At 44.4% G+C, this 21269-nt stretch overlaps 1 protein-coding gene across 2 annotated transcripts in view; it reads left to right on the top strand.

Annotated features, from left to right (window-relative positions):
- Positions 1 to 21269, top strand: part of LOC117361261 (gamma-aminobutyric acid receptor subunit alpha-3-like) — a 310400-nt gene that overhangs the window by 261802 nt on the left and 27329 nt on the right. For both annotated transcript variants that reach the window (XM_033946357.1, XM_033946358.1), the window contains exons 7-8: positions 2803 to 2955; positions 14233 to 14444. In XM_033946357.1, the coding sequence (XP_033802248.1) occupies positions 2803 to 2955; positions 14233 to 14444 (365 nt within the window). The remainder of the gene's footprint in view (positions 1 to 2802; positions 2956 to 14232; positions 14445 to 21269) is intronic.

The following is a 21269-nucleotide window of genomic DNA, read 5'->3' as shown; positions in this document are numbered from 1 at the left end:
CCCTTCCTCTCTCCCAAGTTCATGCCTTGTGTCCAAAATGCACTCCCTCCCCCCTTTTGTGTTCCGCGTTTGCCTCCCAGCCCATCTTTGCAACTTTCTCAGCAAAACGAAGCTCAAGCCGCGAGGCTTGTCTTCTGTTTCCTGCCCGGAGCTGAGAGGGGGCCCGGGCTCCCCCAGGGTCCTAGGCCACAGTCTAGGGGGAGGGGCGGTCCGCCCCACGTGGACAGGAGAGAGCTGGACGGGGGACCCGCGGAGTTCAATACATCTCGAGCCGCGAGGCTCGTCTTCTGTTCCTGCCTGCCCTGCCGCGCACAAATAGCCGACCGGAAGTATTCTCCGACGTCAGCGCTGACGTCGGAGGACAGGCTTTGCTTAAGCCCTCCCTCCGACGTCAGCGCTGACATCGGGGAACACTTGCGATCGGCTATATGTGAGCGGCAGGGCAGGCAGGAACAGAAGAATGTTCTAAATCCTTATATATTGTGCTCATAGTTGATCCCTTCACAGAATGACCATGAAGCTTTGAAAATATATTGAACTGTCTGTCATTCTAATCAAATCACACATGTGCGGAATAAGCAAGGCCGAGTACAACCAGCAGGGAAAGGTTTCACACCCTTTTACAAAGATGAACAGGCAGTAGGGGAGGGGTGCAAAGTTCTCACAGGGTAACGTCAGACCTCAGGGAACAATGGACTAGGCAGCCAATCAGGAAGCTTTGTAGCTCAGCTCAGATGGATAAATGGGGAGTGGTTTCACACAGCAGGAGGCCACACAGTTCAATCCATTTTCAAAGCTTCATGGTCATCCTGTGAAGTGTTCATCACAGTATTTAGAAAATTTTAAATGAGTGCTGATAACTTTAAATAGTTATGTGTCTGTGGGTTTTGCATTGATATTTGACTTACTAGATATTGTCAAGAGACTGAAAGCAGCTTTATTGAATCAAACAAGTAGCAATCCCTTCACTAAATCTGCCCAGCTAGTCAGTAACAAACTAGTCATAGTCAACCCGAAACCCTCTCAATAACATTAGTAGAAATACCCAACCCATAGTGTCATGGGTTGAGCCTCCACTTGTGGCAGTGGTATACATGAGGGTTCCAGAACATATATCAAGTTTCTCATGAGCCATTATTCTCACACAATATCCATTGCCCAGTCCCCTTGTAAATCAAGCTTTCTTCTGTCCGAGCTGCAACGGAGAAACATGACCCTCCCATAATACCCACACCGACCCCACAAAATCCCCCCCCCCCAATGAGACTGAACTCCTTGTCCCATTTGTTCATTGCTCCAACTACCTACCACCCTTCCACACAACAGATATTCCTCTGCCCAAACCTTACTGCAACATAAACAAATGAAATTCCACCCACTGCTTCAGTCTTAAAACAATGTGTCATTGTCAAACTCTTTCCAGCACACCTAATCCTTTCAATACCTCCACAAACCCACCCACATAATTCCCAAAGTTCAAACTGAATTCCTTGTCCCCACACAACTTGACAGCCAGAGAATAACAAATGAACCCCAAAGAAACAGAAAAGAGGGAGGGCAAGGTAGAACAAACTGTCTCAATCGTTCAGTGCTCCAGCCCTTTCCCTGCCCAAACCCCACTACAACATAAACAAATGAATTGTGACCAACCCCCATCAGTACTAAAACTATGGGCTAGATTCACTAACCTGCCCAATCGTGACCAATCCCTGTCCGATCCAGGCAGGTCCGATGGATTCACAAACCGGCAATATTCTAATGGGGGCGATCGGAGGAATGCCTCCATCCGTCAACACGGATCACTAGTGTGCAATCCTGATGCATGCGCAGACCATCTGTAGATGGTCTGCGCATGCGTCTAACACCCGTCTGAGCCGCAACTTTTTTAAAAAACCTTTTATTTACTTTTAGTAGCCCAGCGAGCCTGTTGTTTTAACCTGCTTTAAACCCGTGGGTTAAAACCACAGGCTTGCAGGGCGGGGAAGGGCAGGAGAGATTTGGGGAAGAGTAGGGTGGCGATTTGGGAGAGAGCAGGGCAGTGATTTGGGGCGGCAGGCAGGAGAGATTTGGGGCAGAGCAGGCAGGACAGATTTGGGGCAGAGCATTGTGGAGGCAGGCAGGAGAGATTTGGGGCAGCAGAGAGCAGGGTGTGCAGAGAGCAGGGCAGCAATGGAGCTGGAGAGTCAGAATGGACGTTTGCGACTGGTCCCCAGCAGTCACTTCTTGGGTTGATCGGCCAGCCCAGTCGGATTGCAAAATTTATTTTGTGATTCACGTCCCTGCCTACTATGCATGTCGTTCTCCTCAGTTGCATGCACCAATCGGAATCGGATCGGCAGAGAGGTAAGTAAATTGGGCCAGAGTAAAATTGGTTCACAAAGGGGTCGCAAACCGATCAATACATGATCGGTTTGCTTAGTGAATCTAGCCTTATATGTCAATCTCTTCCAGGACAGTTAACCCTTTTAACACCTTCACAAACCCATTCACTTACGTGACATATATTCTCATTATTCCAGTGGCATGGATATTCATTAGCCTTCACCCTTTTTACCCTCCCCCATACCTAATACCTTTCTGCTTCACTTTTGTGGATCGCCATGTTATAGTCTTCAGCATTAACCTGGGTGCACTCTTATCTGAAGAGAGGATGTCTGTAGAATTAGCTGTCAGTGAGGTACTGATGAATGAGTATATTCAGAAAGGATTAGAGAGACAGGAAATCTATACTACCAAACACATGCCTGTCCTTTTTCCTTATGAAAATCTTTTTTGCTCTCCTATAATCTTCTGTTTCTCTAGGGGAGTACATTGTCATGACCACACACTTCCATTTGAAGCGGAAGATTGGATACTTTGTGATCCAGACATATCTGCCTTGTATCATGACAGTCATCCTCTCCCAAGTTTCCTTTTGGCTTAACCGTGAGTCTGTTCCTGCCCGAACTGTTTTTGGTGAGTAAGGACAAATTCAGGTGGGTTGATGGAGAGGGAATATTTCTTCATGGGCTAGGTTTTTTTTGCAAATGAGACTTCTGCTTTTAATGAGGTGTAGCTCTTTTCTTTGGTCATCCTGAAAGATTTTGCATACAAATTTGCTACCCAGCTCATTTACATGAGAAACAAATTAACACATAAATATGCATTATTGCTGCACATATTACACCAATATTTTACAAACGGTAGGGCTATCAGGTATTGTAAGGGTCCTGAGGTAGCAGTTCACTTTATAAAATGAGCACTTTCACTGTGGTTATTGACACACATCCTACTATGGCAGGGACAGGCAATTCCAGCCCTCGAGAGCCGGAGCGAGGTCAGGTTTTCAGGATATCCACAATAAATATGCATGAGATAGATTAGCAACTCGAGGAGGCAGTGCATGCAAATCATTGTGGATATCCTGAAAACCTGACCTGGCTCCGACTCTCGAGGACCGGAATTGCCTACCCCTGTACTATGTTATTCTAAATATGTCATGCTACATTACTGATATATCTTCAAACTGATCTGAATGTATTTATAAAAAAGTATTCATGCTCTTTGCAGTTCACAGAAGCAGTGAACCATTACAAATACTCAAGCAGTTTTACCAACAACAGACAGACTCGGTCTTGTTAGTCTTGATTTTACTCCTCTTGGAGAGCATACTCTTCAAAGTTGTTTTCCTGAGCAAATAGCTATTTAAAGCCCAATTTTTTTATAGGTTGTCTAGGTACAAAAAGGAAGTCAAAATCTGAATGCTTACAAATAGTTCACAAATAGCAGAGTATTTTACAAAAGACCAATTGAATGCAGAGCTTTTTGTAAAATAGCTAATAAAGCATGGGAAATAAATCTATAAATGTCTGCATACAGCAGGGAAATCTATTTTTAAAAGAAATATTCAAAGAAAGAACAGCAGCATTCAGGGCTCTGAATATGTAAACGCTGGCAGGTAAGTGGTAGAATCATTTTTTTAAACATCACTTTGCTATTTCATGTCAAAGGCTATTATTTAAACATAAGCTTGGCACTCATACTGCTGACATAACTTGTACATACACACCAATAATCAAACTGAAATCAATCCCTTGGCAAGAATTGTTGGCCATAGTTTTATTTAATGCAACATAAATTGGCAATTTTACAAACCAAATCTAACACCCCTGCCCTCTCTCAGTGCAACCTTCCCTATTCCACCCTTAAATACCACAATAACTGCTAGTCAGGTTAATTCAAACGGAACCATAACAATAACAGCATTGTTTCTCAGTGAGTCTTGCCGTGATGCCAAGTGATGGCGGTGTCACACTCAAGCAGTTCATTTTGTCATTCAGAATCTACTCAACATTATTACATACTTTTTCTTCCCACAAATTGATTACCTGGGCACACTCCCATTCCTAGTCCTGTAGTTATGATCCCCACCCCCACCCAAACCCCCCACAACTGCCCATTGAGCCCCTCATTCAACACCCTAAAATATAAATGAAATGGAAGGAAGGGCAGGAATTTGAAAATGAACCCACAATCCTTCCTAGCCTCCAACCTTCCCACCACCCAACAAAACCTCCCCAAATGCCAAAACCTCTCTTCTGTCACCAAACACCACCTCCCACTAAGATCAATCAATTCCTCTGCTTATACTTGGACTGGCTTTGTAACACCTTCTCATTGGATACCCTGCATTCCTAACCTGTCCTACCTTCTAAAACCCCTTATCTCATCCACTTACCATCTCACCCCCCAGCCCTATCCCCCTCAACCCTAAAACAAAATCTGTTCCCATTGACCTCAATGTACTCCTGTTACCATGTCAGCAGCTCTGCCAGGTTACTAGCCCACAGCTAACTCTGTGGGCTCTCTAACCTCCTCATTCTATAACAAAGTACTTAAATTTATAAACTAGTAGCACTTATTCATGTAAATGTATATTTACACCTGTAAATACTAGTAGAGCATTCAGTGCTATTTTATAATTGCTTAACTTGTAAAGGCAAGAAGGTTTAACATTTACCGTATTTTCGCGGATATAACGCGCGCGTTATACGTGATTTTACGTACCGCGCATACCCCTCGCGCGTTATATGCCTGAGCGCGGTATACAAAAGTTTTTAAACATAGTTCCCACCCCGCCCGACGCCCGATTCACCCCCCCAGCAGGACCGCTCGCACCCCCACCCCGAACGACCGCTCGCACGCGCTCCCACCCGCACCCGCATCCACGATCGGAGCACGAGGGAGCCCAAGCCCTCTTGCCCGGCCGACTCCCCGACGTCCGATACATCCCCCCCCCCCGGCAGGACCACTCGCACCCTCACCCCGAAGGACCGCCGACTCCCCAACAATATCGGGCCAGGAGGGAGCCCAAACCCTCCTGGCCACGGCGACCCCCTAACCCCACCCCGCACTACATTACGGGCAGGAGGGATCCCAGGCCCTCCTGCCCTCGACGCAAACCCCCCTCCCCCCCAGCCGACCCGCGACCCCCCTGGCCGACCCCCACGACCCCCCCACCCCCCTTCCCCGTACCTTTGGAAGTTGGCCGGACAGACGGGAGCCAAACCCGCCTGTCCGGCAGGCAGCCAACGAAGGAATGAGGCCGGATTGGCCCATCCGTCCTAAAGCTCCGCCTACTGGTGGGGCCTAAGGCGCGTGGGCCAATCAGAATAGGCCCTGGAGCCTTAGGTCCCACCTGGGGGCGCGGCCTGAGACACATGGTCGGGTTTGGCCCATGTGCCTCAGGCCGCGCCCCCAGGTGGGACCTAAGGCTCCAGGGCCTATTCTGATTGGCCCACGCGCCTTAGGCCCCACCAGTAGGCGGAGCTTTAGGACGGATGGGCCAATCCGGCCTCATTCCTTCGTTGGCTGCCTGCCGGACAAGCGGGTTTGGCTCCCGTCTGTCCGGCCAACTTCCAAAGGTACGGGGAAGGGGGGTGGGGGGGTCGTGGGGGTCGGCCAGGGGGGTCGCGGGTCGGCTGGGGGGGAGGAGGGTTTGCGTCGAGGGCAGGAGGGCCTGGGATCCCTCCTGCCCGTAATGTAGTGCGGGGTGGGGTTAGGGGGTCGCCGTGGCCAGGAGGGTTTGGGCTCCCTTCTGGCCCAACTACACAAAGGTACGGGGAAGGCGGGTGGGGGTGTCGTGGGGGTCGGCCAGGGGGGTCGCGGGTTGGCTGGGGGACGGGCGGAGGTTCTTGGGGGGGGCGGTCGTTGGGGGGAGGGGGTTTGCGTCGAGGGCAGGAGGGCCTGGGATCCCTCCTGCCCGTAATGTAGTGCGGGGTGGGGTTAGGGGGTCGCCGTGGCCAGGAGGGTTTGGGCTCCCTCCTGGCCCGATATTGTTGGGGAGTCGGCGGTCCTTCGGGGTGAGGGTGCGAGTGGTCCTGCCGGGGGGGGGGGGGATGTATCGGACGTCGGGGGGGGCATCAGGCTTTCAGGATGAGGACAGACCTTCAAGGGGGGACAGGACTTCAAGGGAGGACAGTGCACGGAAGTCAGGGGGGGGTGAACGGAGAGTCGGGACAGCGCACGGAAAGTCAGGGCGGGCGAAAGGAGAGTCGGGCAGCATGCGCGTTATATGCCTGAGCGCGGTATAGAAAAGTTTTTGTACATATCATCGTGATTTCTGCGCGCTATACCCCTGTGCGCGTTTTACAATGGTGCGCGTTATATCCGCGAAAATACGGTACACATGTAACAGAGGATTCTGTACGTTATCCCTGGATTCTATATATGGTACCCAAAATTGTGTACAGTATCAATCAGCTGGGAAGTGCTTGTCATGTTACGAACTTAGAAATAAAAGTTAAATATAAGGAAAAGTAAAGCACAAAAAAGCTTCTTTGAGAAAGCCAGGCTGCATTTCCCAGCAGGTAATAGGACTGGAATTGAAGGAACATATGCAAGGGTTTGAATAAAGCCAGACTACATTTTCCAGTAGAATAATAGTTCATAAAATAATACCACAGGCAATAATAGATCAGCTATGTGTGTAAACAGACATGCAGCTCTTTTATTTCTACCTATATTTTTCCTGATATTGCTGTTCCGATTAACATGCCAACAAATATGTGTGTATTTTCTGGCTTTCTTATTATGTAGTTTGTAAAAGGCTTCAGATTCAGCAGAATCTTTTGTAAAATAATCCAGAAATATCAACTTTCCAATCTGGTTGTAACAATGTGAAATGGGGCTTCATGTATTTGAATCCTTTAATCTTCTGACAGCTTTCCTGCATAATCACTCTGCTAAGAATGAATGCAGGTATTAACTCAGGGTGTGATAGTCTGCTTAGATGAAGGCATCATACTGATGCATCCAATGTGTGAATAAAACAGAGTGCTAAGGAAAAGCTGCAGGATAGGATTTTGGTTTTTTAATGTACACCTTTTATTTCAAAGAAAGAAAAGAAAGAGAAAGTGCTCTCATTTAGTAAAAGGAAGAAATTCTGCCCCCAAAGGAGTATGTATAGTAGCTGAATCAAGACAGGCAAATTGATATTTTGAAGTCTAGCCACTGCTGTGAATTTAGAGGTCAGCTTTGAAAAAAAAAAACAAACATTTACCCGTAAAAAAAGAGCATTTTGAAATAGGAATAGTTTTATCTACATTTTTGGGAAGGCTTTCCTGGGGCTGGGCTTCTTCAGAGGAAGCAAGTTTGTGAGTAGTGTTGTATTTTCAAAGATGTGAACTAATTTTGCTGGAAATACTACACATGGATAAAAAGAAGTGCAATATTGGTGGAAGTATGTGTACATGGCTTGCTTTTCTTTTGATAACTGCTATAATATCTATGAGTAATAGTACCCACAAACTTTGTACTTGCCCATACAGTTTTGAAAATTGCCCCTGAAGGGGCAATTTAGTGTAGTGTGTTTAAAGTTAAGAACCAAAATGCATGCATGCAAAATGCTATTCTATAATACACCCAGATAGTATTATAGAAAAGGAGCATAAGTCAACATTTTCATGCCAATATTTAGACACACATACTGTACTTATGCCTGGTATATAGAAGGTGTAAATGTGCATACCTAAATGTTGCACTTTAGCAAATAACTTGTACAGCATGTGTAAATATGGGACCTACTCATGCCCCACCCATGTGTATTGTGACCAGTCAGGCCCTGTGCCTGCCATGGTCCCTATTAAAGCTGGCAGAAAGGGTGAAAGGAAGCCTAAAAAAGGTATTCCCAAGGCCAACTCACAATCCCAGACAGATCAGCTTGATGATCTCACAGGCCCAGAATGGGAGGACAGGGAAACCCTACCCAGTCACTACAATCCTGGCAGTAGAGCTAGAAATATAAGTTTTAAACTTATTCCTGGTAATAGGGAGCAATGTCACTTCCCTAGTGTCTACCGGGGGAGCCAGAGAGAGACCCTGGTGAGATCCAGCTCAGCCAGGGCAGGGCGTAGCTCCCCACATGAAAAGCCAATAGATTTCTCTGGGCTGTTAGAGAGGTTAGGGAAGCCACTCTCCCCTGAAAAGTCTCCTATCTCCAAGCAGGGTAATGGCCCAGTCCCTATGGAGATAGAGGAGGCTGGCTCCTCAATGGACTTAGCAGCAACTTCACCAGAGGAACAAATGGAAGTGGAGGAGGAGCTGATTCCTACAAGTTTGTTCCAGGAGCCAGAAGTAATGGATGTGAGTGTAATTATTAAGCACTGCTGAGAATATTGCTGTAGGTGGTTTTCTGAGTTTGGGACTCTTTTTGGAAGAACCCTGTTTTGCTGCTGTTGTTTTTCCTTTGAGGATATTTCTCTATTTTTTGGCTAACTGAACTGGACTATTTGTGGAAACAGGGTCTAGTTCCCTGTATTTCAAAACCTTAGTTGTTTGGACTTTGTATGGGGTTGGGCACCAGTCTGTGTCCTGAAGAAAATAACTGTTTTTCTTTATGATTTGTACACAGCTGTGTGTTGGCTGCAAGAGTTTCTGTTTGTACCTTGCAGTAAGGATTTTTTAGGGAGCTGTGTCTTGCCTTGAAGAGGGAGAGGTTTGCCACTATTAGGGTGGGCATTTTGGATCTGTTTATTGAGCTACAAGGTAAAGTAAACCTTAGGTAATTCTCCTGGCCCCAGCACCGTTTTTTTTTAGCTGGAGGCTTCTGTGTTTAAGATGGTTTAGAAGTACTTGGACTGCTAAAGCTTATAAAGCACTTACCTAGAACCTGCATTAGACAGGTTTAGTGAAAGGAACTAAAAAAAACAAAACAAAAAACTGTTTGTTAAAGAAGCACAGTTTTCCCGTTTGCTGGGAAATCCTGAAAGCTAACAAAATTATATAGGAACTAAAGAGAACCAACTGACCCTATCAAAAATACCTCTCTGTTATGCACTTTTATCATTTACTCAATGGACAGTGAAAGATGTTCTGTGCACCAGCCCACTCTGCTATATTTGAAAATTTAATTACTGTTATTGCTCTTTAGAGGAGGGGCCTCAGATCCCTCTGCGCTGCCAGCTAACAGCTCATCAGCCGCACTAGAAAGGGAGAAAACCTCATTGGAGGGAGGCCAATGAGGTTTGTTTTGCGGCTCTGGAGTGCATTAAGATGCTCTGGCACATCCTGAACATTAAAATTATTTTGTAACTTGCTGGAAGTGAGCATTTTGTAGTTTTTTGCTTCTGTTTTTTTAAACCCTGCAGGGCTATCTCCTTTATGAGAAGCGGCCCTAGGGCAGTTCTTGCTGTGGCCATCAGGGGTGCTATTGATCTGTTCCTTGGAACCTCGGTAACTACAGTATACAGTATGCTTCTTGTTCAGAAAAATAGAATATAGTGGGAATAGCTACATCAAAACAGAACCTCAAACTGGAAGAAGCCAAATTTATTAACGACCCAACATGGCCCGTATTTCAGCTCATTGCCTGTGTCAGACCTCTGCACATAGAATACAAAAGATAAAAGCATAACTTTAACAAACATGAGTATAAAGCATATAAAATATATAAATAAATGTAAACATCAATGTATCAACCATAGATTCTATATTGTTTTGTAATAATTTCCTTAACAATTCAGTCAAGTGATATCCTAATGTTAACTGAAAACATATAAAAACCGAAAACATAAAAACAAATATTTATGAAAAACAGAAATAAACTGAGTTAAAATGGTCAATTGTGATGTCTTTGTCTTACAATATTTAAACAAATATTATCTAAGCATGAAAAGCAACACAAAGCACACAAAATAAATGTAAATTAAGAAGCCAGAGCATCCATTAGCATATTATTACATTCCATATAATAACATTCCACTATATAATAACTATTATCAACAGAAAATCTTTTAGATATACAAAGATATTCTTAATAAGTCCAATGAAAAAAACATATTGTTTATTCAATCTATGCAGACCTCAGCTGAAACACGGGCCTTATCAGGTCCTCTAATAAATTTGGCTTCCTCCAGTTTGTGGTTACATTTCATTTCTGCTGTTGGGTCCACTATATTCTATTTCTTTGCTGTTTGGTTTCTATTGCTGTTTCCCCTTGACATGCTTACTCCACATAGAGCACTTATAGAAACATAAAAACATAATGACAGATAAAGGCCAAATGGCTCATCAAGTCTGCCCATCTGCAGCATCCACTATCTCCTCCTCTCCCTAAGAGATTCCATGTGCCTGACACAGCCTTTGTCTCTACCATCTCTACCAGGAGACTATTCCACACATCTACTACCCTTTCTGTAAAAAAGTATTTCTTAGATTATTCCTGAGCCTATCACCTTTTAATTTCATCCTATACCATCTCATTCTGGAGCTTCGTTTCAAATGAGAGACTTGCTTCATGTGCATTTATGCCACGTTGGTACTTAAATGTCTCTATCATATCTCTCCTCTCCTCCAAAGTATACATTTTGAGATTTTTAAGTCTGTTCCCATATGCCAGTCTGTCACTTTAGGGCTCATACCAAGGGCACTAAGTTTATTTATTAGGCACCTGTATGGAACACTGTCAAAGGCTTTGCTAAAATCTAAATACACCACATCTAGTGCACTCCCTCTACCCAGTTCTCTGGTCACCCAGTCAAAGAAATTGAACAGATTTGTACGACAAGACCTGCCTCTAGTGAATCCATGTTGCCTTTGGTACTGTGATCCACTAGATTCCAGAAACATCACTATTCTCTGTTTTAAAAGCATTTCCATTAATTTACTTACCTCAGAAGTTACATTTACTTGCATATAGTTCCCTCCTTTTTCTTTACTTCTATTTTTGTGGAGAGAGACCACATCCGCCCTTTTCTAGTCCTCTGGTACCACTCCTGATTATAGAGAAGCATTGAAAAGGTCAGCCAGTGGAGCCTCCAGAACTTCCCTAAGTTCCTTCAGTACCCTTGGATGTATACCATCTGGCCCCATCGTTTTGTCCACCTCTAATTTATCTAGCTCCTTATGAACACAATCTTCTGAAAATTGATCAGGGTCTACCACATCTGCTGCCGTATTTGCTTTTGTTTTCTGCAGTCCCACTTCCAGTGCTTCAGCTGTGAACACAGAATAGAAATAAAAAGCAATTCAGCCATATCTTTATCAGTTTCTACATATTCTTCCTCTTCACCTTTGAGTCTCACAATGCCACTTTTACACTTCTTCCTATCACTAATATATCTAAAAAATGTCTTATCCACCCACTTTACTGGTAGAGTAGTCAGGAAAGCAAAGATGCAAATGGAAGAAAAAATTTTCTTCCATTTGCATCTTTGCTTTCCTGACTACTCTACCAGCCTCTCTTAACTTTTCTATATATTTTTGCCTTTCTTCCGCTTTATTCAATCTTTTGCAGTATATGAAAGCTAACCTTTTTTTCTTTACCTTCTCAGCAACTACTTTTGAGAACCAAAGCGGCTTTCCTTTTCTCTTACTTACTTACTTACTTACAAAATGGTTTGTTGCCCTTTCAAGATCTCCTTTCAGTTTTGCCCATTGCTTTCCTACTTTTTCCAGATGTTCCCATCCAGTCAAACCCTTGACGTAAACCCCATCTGAATAAAGTTAGTTTTACCCTCTCTACACCTGTCTTAATATTAAACCACACCATGCAGTGATCACAGGATGCCAGATGATCTCCCACTAAATCATTAGAAACACTTTCCCCATTTATAAGCACTAAGTCCAGTATGGCCTCGTCTTGCGTGGGTTCCATTACCAATTGCTGGAACAGTTCTCCTTGCAGAGAATCCAGGATCTCTCTACTTCCAGAAAACTCTGCAGTAAGGATAACCCAATCAACATGTGGCATGCTAAAATCACTTGTTATTAATACGTCCCCTTTTATAGCTGTATTTGAATGTCTACTATTAAATCTCTGTCCACTTCTGTCTGTGAAAAATACATTTTCCATTCCCTTTTTCCAGATTGACTCAGAGTGCCTCTTCCTTACCCTAAAGATTTTACAATTGTGTGACTTTAATATGATCTTTAACATATAACGCCACTCTCTCTCCTTTTCTTCCTACCCTGTCTTTCTAGAATATATTATATAGCCCAGTATAACTATATCCTAGTCATGGTTCTCCATGAACCATCTCTCTGTGACTACCTGTAAATCCAACTCAGCCTTTTCCATCACAGCCTCTAAATCCAGAACCTTGTTTCCCATACTTTGAACATTAGTTCGAGTTTTGTACTGCTTTCCAGACTTTGTCCCCTTTTCCCATTTGTATAGAGGTATTTAGTGATTCACTTACTTGAGGGCTTATGCTCACCTGGGGCTTTGATCACCCTGCCCCAACAATTCTAGTTTTAAGCCCTCAGGCGCCCCGTGCTCCTCCCTTGAGCAATTGAGTTGGGGAGTTTGCATGCAAATGATTTGCACCTCCATGCAAAATCATTTGCATGCAAACAAGAGAGTGAATCAATCTCTGTTTTAAAATTGGCCAGGAATCGTCCAACAGCAATTGAATCACTATCTCTTTGTGAATCTGGGCCATAGTGTCATACGTTGTACGCACAAATTGGTGCACAGTCAATTTGCACACATAACTTAATTGTTTAACAAGATCAATTAGAGCTGATAATTGGCAATTAACACCTCATAACTGGAACTAATTAGGAGATACATTCACAACTTTGTAGGTACATTCTATAAAGTGGTGTGAATCAGTTCTAGTGTGTAAATATGAAAAGGGGATGTGGCCATGGGAGGAGCATGAGATGATCATGGACATTCTTAAAAGTTAAATGCACTGATATAGAATACCCCCAATCTGCACACAACTTAGGCACATGGATTTAGGCCTGGATTTCCTTGTCCTAAATTGGTGTGCCTAAAAGTTATGACACACACGGCACTAAGCGAGATTCTATAAGGTGCACTTGCCTTTTATAGAATCACACTGTATTCTAGTCTGCGCTGATTGTTTTGGTGCCATATATAGAATGAAAAGCAAAATTAATTTCACAAGTGAAAACGCTCTGTTTATTAAGTATGAGGGGGAACCACAATCATTCAGACATGAGTTCCAACACTGAAATCATAAGTACATATACTGAAAAAATAAATAACACAATTTTCACGCATCAAAAAATAAGAAAACTGTGGCTCGATTAGCAAACATGGTTATTTATTTTTTCAGTTTTCCCTGATGTAGCACCTTCAAGCTATGAAACAGGAGTACCCTCTGTTGGGATTTGCCTATATTGACAACATAAGGACTACATTCCTGAAACTGTTATGGATATATAAGATAAGTGAATATTTGTTTTCACGCCAGTTTTCTTTGCTTTTAGACCTGATTACGATAACTTACCAAGTTATAGCCACCTTTACTCAAGTTTGTTGGTATGGAGCCAGAAAATGTGTAAACAATATTTATATATATAAAATTTTTGAAGTACAAATTTATTTAAAGAACTATGAGAATGTATGATTAATTATTTTCATGTGTGGAGTTTTTTCACAGACCAGTGATGATACAGACTGTTTTGGGTACCTTGCGGCATGGCAGTCACTGTATTAAGGTCTGTTTTTCTCCACTGCTTATGTACTTATGATTTCAGCGTTGGAAGTCATGTCTGAATGATTGTGGTTCCCCCCGATACTTACTAAACAGTGTGTTTTCACTTGTGAAATTAGTTTTGTTTTTCCTATACGGCTGGTTCCACTTTGGATATATAGAATCAAGCCATAAGATTATAGAATAAGAGGATAAAGTAAAATGATAGCAAATCAAGCCACTGGTGCACTTTAACTGTAATTTCTTTGATCGCTTCTCTCTTTTTTTTTTTTTTTTGCTTTGACAGGTGTTACCACAGTCCTCACTATGACCACACTGAGTATCAGCGCTAGAAACTCCTTGCCAAAAGTGGCGTACGCGACGGCCATGGACTGGTTCATAGCCGTCTGTTACGCCTTTGTGTTTTCTGCGCTGATTGAATTTGCAACCGTTAACTATTTCACAAAGCGAAGTTGGGCCTGGGAAGGCAAAAGGATGTTAGAGGGACAGGAAATGAAGGTAAGATACCACCAGATATAAGGTGAAAGGGAAATGCAACATGAGAGAGCTGAATTGAGACCAGGAGTGTGTAACATACAGCCCAGCAGACTTCTAGAGGCTGGATGCTATGTACTGGGGTCAACAATTTAGGTCTCGACTGGGGCAGTTCCCAGAATGTTTTATCAATGTACACATTGTTACATTGCTTAATTTCATGCACATAAGAAAAAAAAATGTCACTTTTCATGTTATTTATTGGCCATCTATAATTGTTTTAAGGCAAACTCTTTATCATATTGTTCATGTGCCTTATAATAGGAAATATATGTAATATCTGCTATATTTCATGAATAAAACTCTGCCTTCATCCCATCATCATATTGCTAATTAACTGAATCAAATCCATAAAGTTCATTGATTTTAACATCAAGTTTCAAGTTTAATTATTCTTAATGAATCGCCTATTTTAAATCACTAAGCGATGTACAAAGCCTTAATACATACAGATTAATACCTTAACACATACAAATTAAATATTATTGGCAATATAAAATAAAAAATTTTTAAATACTAAACATACTTAATTACATACGTATATTAAAATGTTAGTTAGGGTATAAAGACATACTTGAATTGTGAGGATAAATAGGAAAGAAATTACAATAATTGGATAGGAAAGGAAGAGTAATAACAAAGGAAAAAACAAATAGGAAGGGGAAGTAAGTTTATAGATAAATAAAAAAGCATGATAAACTATTAAGAATCATATGCATCTTTAAAGAAGAATGTTTTTAGTGTTTTTTTAAAAATGGATAAATCTTTTAATTCCCTAATGTATTGCGGTAAGAGATTCCAAGACTGAGGAGCAATAACAGAGAACATGTCGTTACGCCTAGTGCCAATTACCTTCAACGAGGGGACCGACAGGAGGTTGGAAGAAGATGAGCGAAGTGAACGAGTCGTGTTATAAGGGATTAACCATCTATTAATGAATTGTGGCTCGTTGAAAGTGATGGTTTTAAAAACTAAAAGTAATAGTTTAAACGTAATACGGTGAGTTACCGGTAACCAATGAGATCTGATAAGAAGGGGAGTAACATGATCGTATTTTTTTGCGTTGTAGATTAATTTCACAGCCGTATTCTGAATTAATTGTAGTCTTTTTTTTTCCTTTTGTGTAATATTAATGAAAAGAGAATTACAGTAGTCTAATTTGGAGATTATTAAAGAATGAACCAGGATATTTAAGGATTCAGGCTGAAGGAATTTGGAAAGCGAACGAATGAGACGTAATTTGTAAAAACATGTTATAACAGTATTACTGATGTGATTATGGTATGTAAGTTTATCGTCAATCAAAATGCCTAGGATTTTTATAGTAGTAACCATATCTAATGTGGTTTTATTAATAGAAATTGGTGCAATTAATTTAATGTCATTTTTCCAAGTAAAAAACATTGTTTTTGTTTTTTTGAGGTTTAAAGCTAATTTGTTTGAGAAAAGCCAGTCTTTTATCGAAAGAAGTTTATTGTTAATACTTGTTATATGGTCCAAATTTTCAGGATCCAAAGGATGAATTAGTTGTATGTCATCAGCATATGCAAAAGTGGTAAAACCTAAAGACTGTGCTAAGTTTAAAAGTGGAGAGAGAAATATATTGAAGAGGAGGGGGGAAAGTATTGAACCTTGTGGAATTCCATAATTTGTAGAATAACTTTTGGAATTATTATTGTTAAAGCTGATGACTGTGGATCGATTTGTAAGAAAAGAGGAAAACCACTCTAAAACTTGGTCTTTGACACCAATAGAGTTTAGACGATCTAATAAAAGGTTATGATCTATGGTGTCGAAAGCAGCTGTTAAATCTAGGGAGATTAAGATAACCGATTTGTGGTGGTCTAGAAAGTAGTGAATGTTGTTAGTTAGACCATTTCATCACCATTTCAGCATCGTGTTACCAGAGAATCTTAGAATTAAGCCATAATAAATGTTCCAACAGCTACTGTCCAAGAGTAAATCCATAGGATGGCACACATGATATTTTGGTAAGGCTCAGAAAGAGTGACATTTTCCAACAAACAAATTGAAGCAACGGTAGTGACCACTATATCCAAAACCTGCAGTAAAGAAACAAAAGTCTAATTGTAAATAGTGAAATTATTGTTTTTTTGCACATAGATTAGATAAATGGTATGGCTTTGTTTCTTTGATCTGCACCATATTTCTCAGTTTGTGCCTTGGTGGTAGAAGAACTATTTAATTTCCATGCTTCAGACTGTTTTTGCTAACAGATGGAACTACTGTAGGTGGTCTTGATGAAGTTTCCAGCACATCATATTCATATGTTGCAATTAATGTGAAATGTTGTGATGGGCTTGGAGAGATGTCTAAGAGTGATACCAGTGTTACTCATTGGCTTCCTGTAAGTTCTAAAGGGAGTTACAGATATGGAAAATAACTTTGTATAGGACATCTACCCCCCTCTTTTACGAACACATAGCGTGGGTTTTAGCGCCGGCAGCGGCGGTAACTGCTCTGACGCTCATATGAGCAAAGGAGAACTAGAAGGCCTTGAGCATGCGCAGAAGCTCAAGGCCCAGCACAAGCAACAGGGAGGATCTCGGGCACCGGCATGTCCTGTGCGTTAGTGCTGGTGCTGGTGGTGATGCCAGAGCGGGGTAAGCGATTGTGTTTGGGTGGGTGAGTGGGGGATGCTGGATCGCGGCAGGGTGACTTGAGCAGGGGGCTGCCGGATCGAGGGGGGATGTCAGATCATGGGGGGTGGGGGGTGGCACAGGGCAGTTGGGGGTAAAGTGGAGCAGTGCCGGTGGCCTAGGGGGCGAGGGAAGGTGGAACAAATCAAGTGAGTTTCCTTTACTTCCTATGGGGAAACTTGCTTTGATATACGAGTAAATTGGTTTACGAGCATACTTCTGGAACGAATTATGCTCATAAACCAAGGTTCCACTCTATTTTTTATTAATTGAATTATTATATCTTTACTATTTAATAATTGTTTTCTCAGGTACTTTAGCTAGATTGTGAGCCTTCAGGACAGTTAGGGAACATCCAAGTACCTAATTTTAATTTTAATTTCAATTTCAATTTTTATTTTTATTATTATTTTATTGTAACCCATTCTGAGCTTCTGGGGAGGATGGGATATAAAAATGAACAAATAAATAAATAAATAAATGATCTGGATTGGCCACTATTGGAAACAGGATAGTGGGCTTGATGGACCATTAATATTTCCCAGTATGGCAATGCTTATGATCGTTTTGCAAAGGTCGGGTCCAAAAGTGAGGTTGGCTGACTGTTATATATAACTTGAAATATGTGTAAACACTGATGGCTAATTTTCCTGGACTCGTGTATTCAGCTACTCTGAAACAGTGGCACAAGCTCACCCAGCAGCAACACATCTGTGATCTGACTAGTGAAGATCCCAAAGCATCACAAGTGGATCATATAGATCTCTCCCTCACTTTCCATACAGGCAATTCAGTATCTTTCAACTCCCCCACCCATTTTTCACTCCATATACTTTTTAAACACTTCTGCTATAGCCTTTCTAATCTTCCATTTCTGGGATACTTTTCAGTTCACTAACTATGGATTACAGTCACATCAATTGCCAACCTCTGTGATGTCTCCATTCAGGATATACAGTATGTCAAGTATCAATATGGGCTTTGTAACATGTGTTCAGCTTTGAAACAGCTTCCCAAACAGATAGTACAGTACTTATGGGTAAGCAGTTCTCTGGAACCTCCTTGCTTAATTCTGTACCAGTTCCCTTCAGCCTTCCTTTCTTTTAACTGGGTTGATATCTCCCATCTATCAGCCCTAGGTGAACCTAAGCTTATTCATGTGACTGCATTTCTCTAGACTGTGTTAATGGAGAAGGAGGAGTTGATTACCGTATTTTCACGCAAATAACACGCACCCGTATAAAACGCGCACACGTGTATAGCGCGCAGAAATCACGATGATAAGCACAAAAACTTTGGTATAACGCGCTCACGATTATACCGCGCATGCTGCCCGACTCTCCGTTCACCCCCCTGACTTCCGTGCACTGCCCCGCCTCTCCGTGCGCTGTCCCGACTCTCCGTTCACCCCCCCCCTGACTTCCGTGCACTGCCCCGACTTTCCGTGCGCTGTCCCGACTCTCCGTTCACCCCCCCTGACTTCCGTGCACTGCCCCGCCTCTCCGTGCGCTGTCCCGACTCTCCGTTCACCCCCCCTGACTTCCGTGCACTGCCCCGACTTTCCGTGCGCTGTCCCGACTCTCCGTTCACCCCCCCTGACTTCCGTGCACTGCCCCGCCTCTCCGTGCGCTGTCCCGACTCTCCGTTCACCCCCCTGACTTCCGTGCACTGCCCCGCCTCTCCGTGCGCTGTCCCGACTCTCCGTTCACCCCCCCCCGACGTCCGATTCATCCCCCCCCCCGGCAGGACCATTCGCACCCCCCCCCCGAAGGACCGCCGACTCCCCGACAATATCGGGCCAGGAGGGAGCCCAAACCCTCCTGGCCACGGCGACCCCCTAACCCCACCCCGCACTACATTACGGGCAGGAGGGATCCCAGGCCCTCCTGCCCTCGACGCAAACCCCCCCCCCCCCCAACGACCGCCCCCCCCCCAAGAACCTCCGACCGCCCCCCCCAGCCGACCCGCGACCCCCCCCTGGCGACCCCCACGACCCCCCCACCCCCCACCTTTGGTAGTTGGGCCAGAAGGGAGCCCAAACCCTCCTGGCCACGGCGACCCCCTAACCCCACCCCGCACTACATTACGGGCAGGAGGGATCCCAGGCCCTCCTGCCCTCGACGCAAACCCCCCTCCCCCCCAACGACCGTCCCCCCCCAAGAACCTCCGACCGCCCCCCCAGCCGACCCGCGACCCCCCTGGCGACCCCCACGACCCCCCCGCCCCCCCTTCCCCGTACCTTTGGAAGTTGGCCGGACAGACGGGAGCCAAACCCGCCTGTCCGGCAGGGAGCCAACGAAGGAATGAGGCCGGATTGGCCCATCCGTCCTAAAGCTCCGCCTACTGGTGGGGCCTAAGGCGCGTGGGCCAATCAGAATAGGCCCTGGAGCCTTAGGTCCCACCTGGGGGCGCGGCCTGAGGCACATGGTCGGGTTGGGCCCATGTGCCTCAGGCCGCGCCCCCAGGTGGGACCTAAGGCTCCAGGGCCTATTCTGATTGGCCCACGCGCCTTAGGCCCCACCAGTAGGCGGAGCTTTAGGACGGATGGGCCAATCCGGCCTCATTCCTTCGTTGGCTGCCTGCCGGACAGGCGGGTTTGGCTCCCGTCTGTCCGGCCAACTTCCAAAGGTACGGGGAAGGGGGGTGGGGGGGTCGTGGGGGTCGGCCAGGGGGGTCGCGGGTCGGCTGGGGGGGCGGTCGGAGGTTCTTGGGGGGGGGACGGTCGTTGGGGGGGAGGGGGGTTTGCGTCGAGGGCAGGAGGGCCTGGGATCCCTCCTGTCCGTAATGTAGTACGGGGTGGGGTTAGGGGGTCGCCGTGGCCAGGAGGGTTTGGGCTCCCTTCTGGCCCGATATTGTCGGGAAGTCGGCGGTCCTTCGGGGTGGGGGTGCGAGTGGTCCTGCCGGGGGGGGGGGGATGTATCGGACGTCGGGGAGTCGGCCGGGCAAGAGGGCTTGGGCTCCCTCTTGCTCCGATCGTGGATGCGGGTGCGGGTGGGAGCGCGTGCGAGTGGTCGTTCGGGGTGGGGGTGCGAGTGGTCCTGCTGGGGGGGTGAATCGGGCGTCGGGCGGGGTGGGAACTATGTTTGAAAACTTTCGTATACCGCGCTCACGCATATAACGCGCGAGGGGTATGCGCGGTAGGTAAAAACGCGTATAACGCGCGCGTTATATGCGTGAAAATACGGTACATGCTGCTGGAGACAGCAGGAAAATGCAAGCACAATTCTTTGCCCCTTTTTCCCCCACACAGAAGTTGGAAATTTCTCATAGATTGAAAGGAGAGGAGGAGGGAACCTAAAAACACATACCTAAAAAAACTTTCCTGGGCTGCAGTAAGGAGCTGACACAGGATCTGTCAGGTCTAAGCTCCCCCCACCCTCATTACAGGTAAGCAACTATGCAATTTCTTCTCAACCTAAAAAAACAATTTTCAAAAGCATTTATATAGATAAACACATTTGCCCACATAGGACTGTTTGATAATTCCTCCTGCCCCAGTGATTACTTATAACCATACTGTACATCAAACATCCATACAGTAGTTTTGTTTTGTGGTCACTGTGCTTTGCACTGAACATAAATCAAGCCATGAAAGGAATGTAGGAAAACTTCTGAGAATGTTCTGACCTCTCCAGAGCAGAATTTTTCAACCATGATAGTATACCAATAGGATAAGCAAATTATGTCAGTACTGCAAAGAGCAGAAGAGAGCTGGGTCATAATACATTATGCCATTCATGAAAGAAAAATGCCACTCAAATTTGCAACTCATGTCTTTAGGTCAAGCTGAAATCTCTCTTCAGAGCACAAAAGAGCTCCTGGTTCCCTGCAATCCTGAATTTACAATGAGTCTTCATCAATCCAAAATTGAGAAATAGTGCATAAAACCGCAACCGTTAGGGATGTACAAAAGCAAAAAAAATGTTCAGTTTATTTGTGAGAAATTTTTTTCCCAAATATATATCCATTCAAGCATTAATATAAAATAAATTGGAGGTGGAGCTTACCTAAGATGGCAGCTGGAAGCTTTTACCTAGATGCCTCGGAGCTTCTTGGGAAACCTTTTCCTATTTCACCTAAATGATGAAAAGAAAATCTAAGGTCCAGGTTTTCACTGGACCGAAGGATG

Source organism: Geotrypetes seraphini, chromosome 5, assembly GCF_902459505.1.
Source record: "Geotrypetes seraphini chromosome 5, aGeoSer1.1, whole genome shotgun sequence".
Lineage (NCBI taxonomy): Eukaryota > Metazoa > Chordata > Amphibia > Gymnophiona > Dermophiidae > Geotrypetes > Geotrypetes seraphini.
This window is presented reverse-complemented; position numbering and strand designations above follow the sequence as displayed.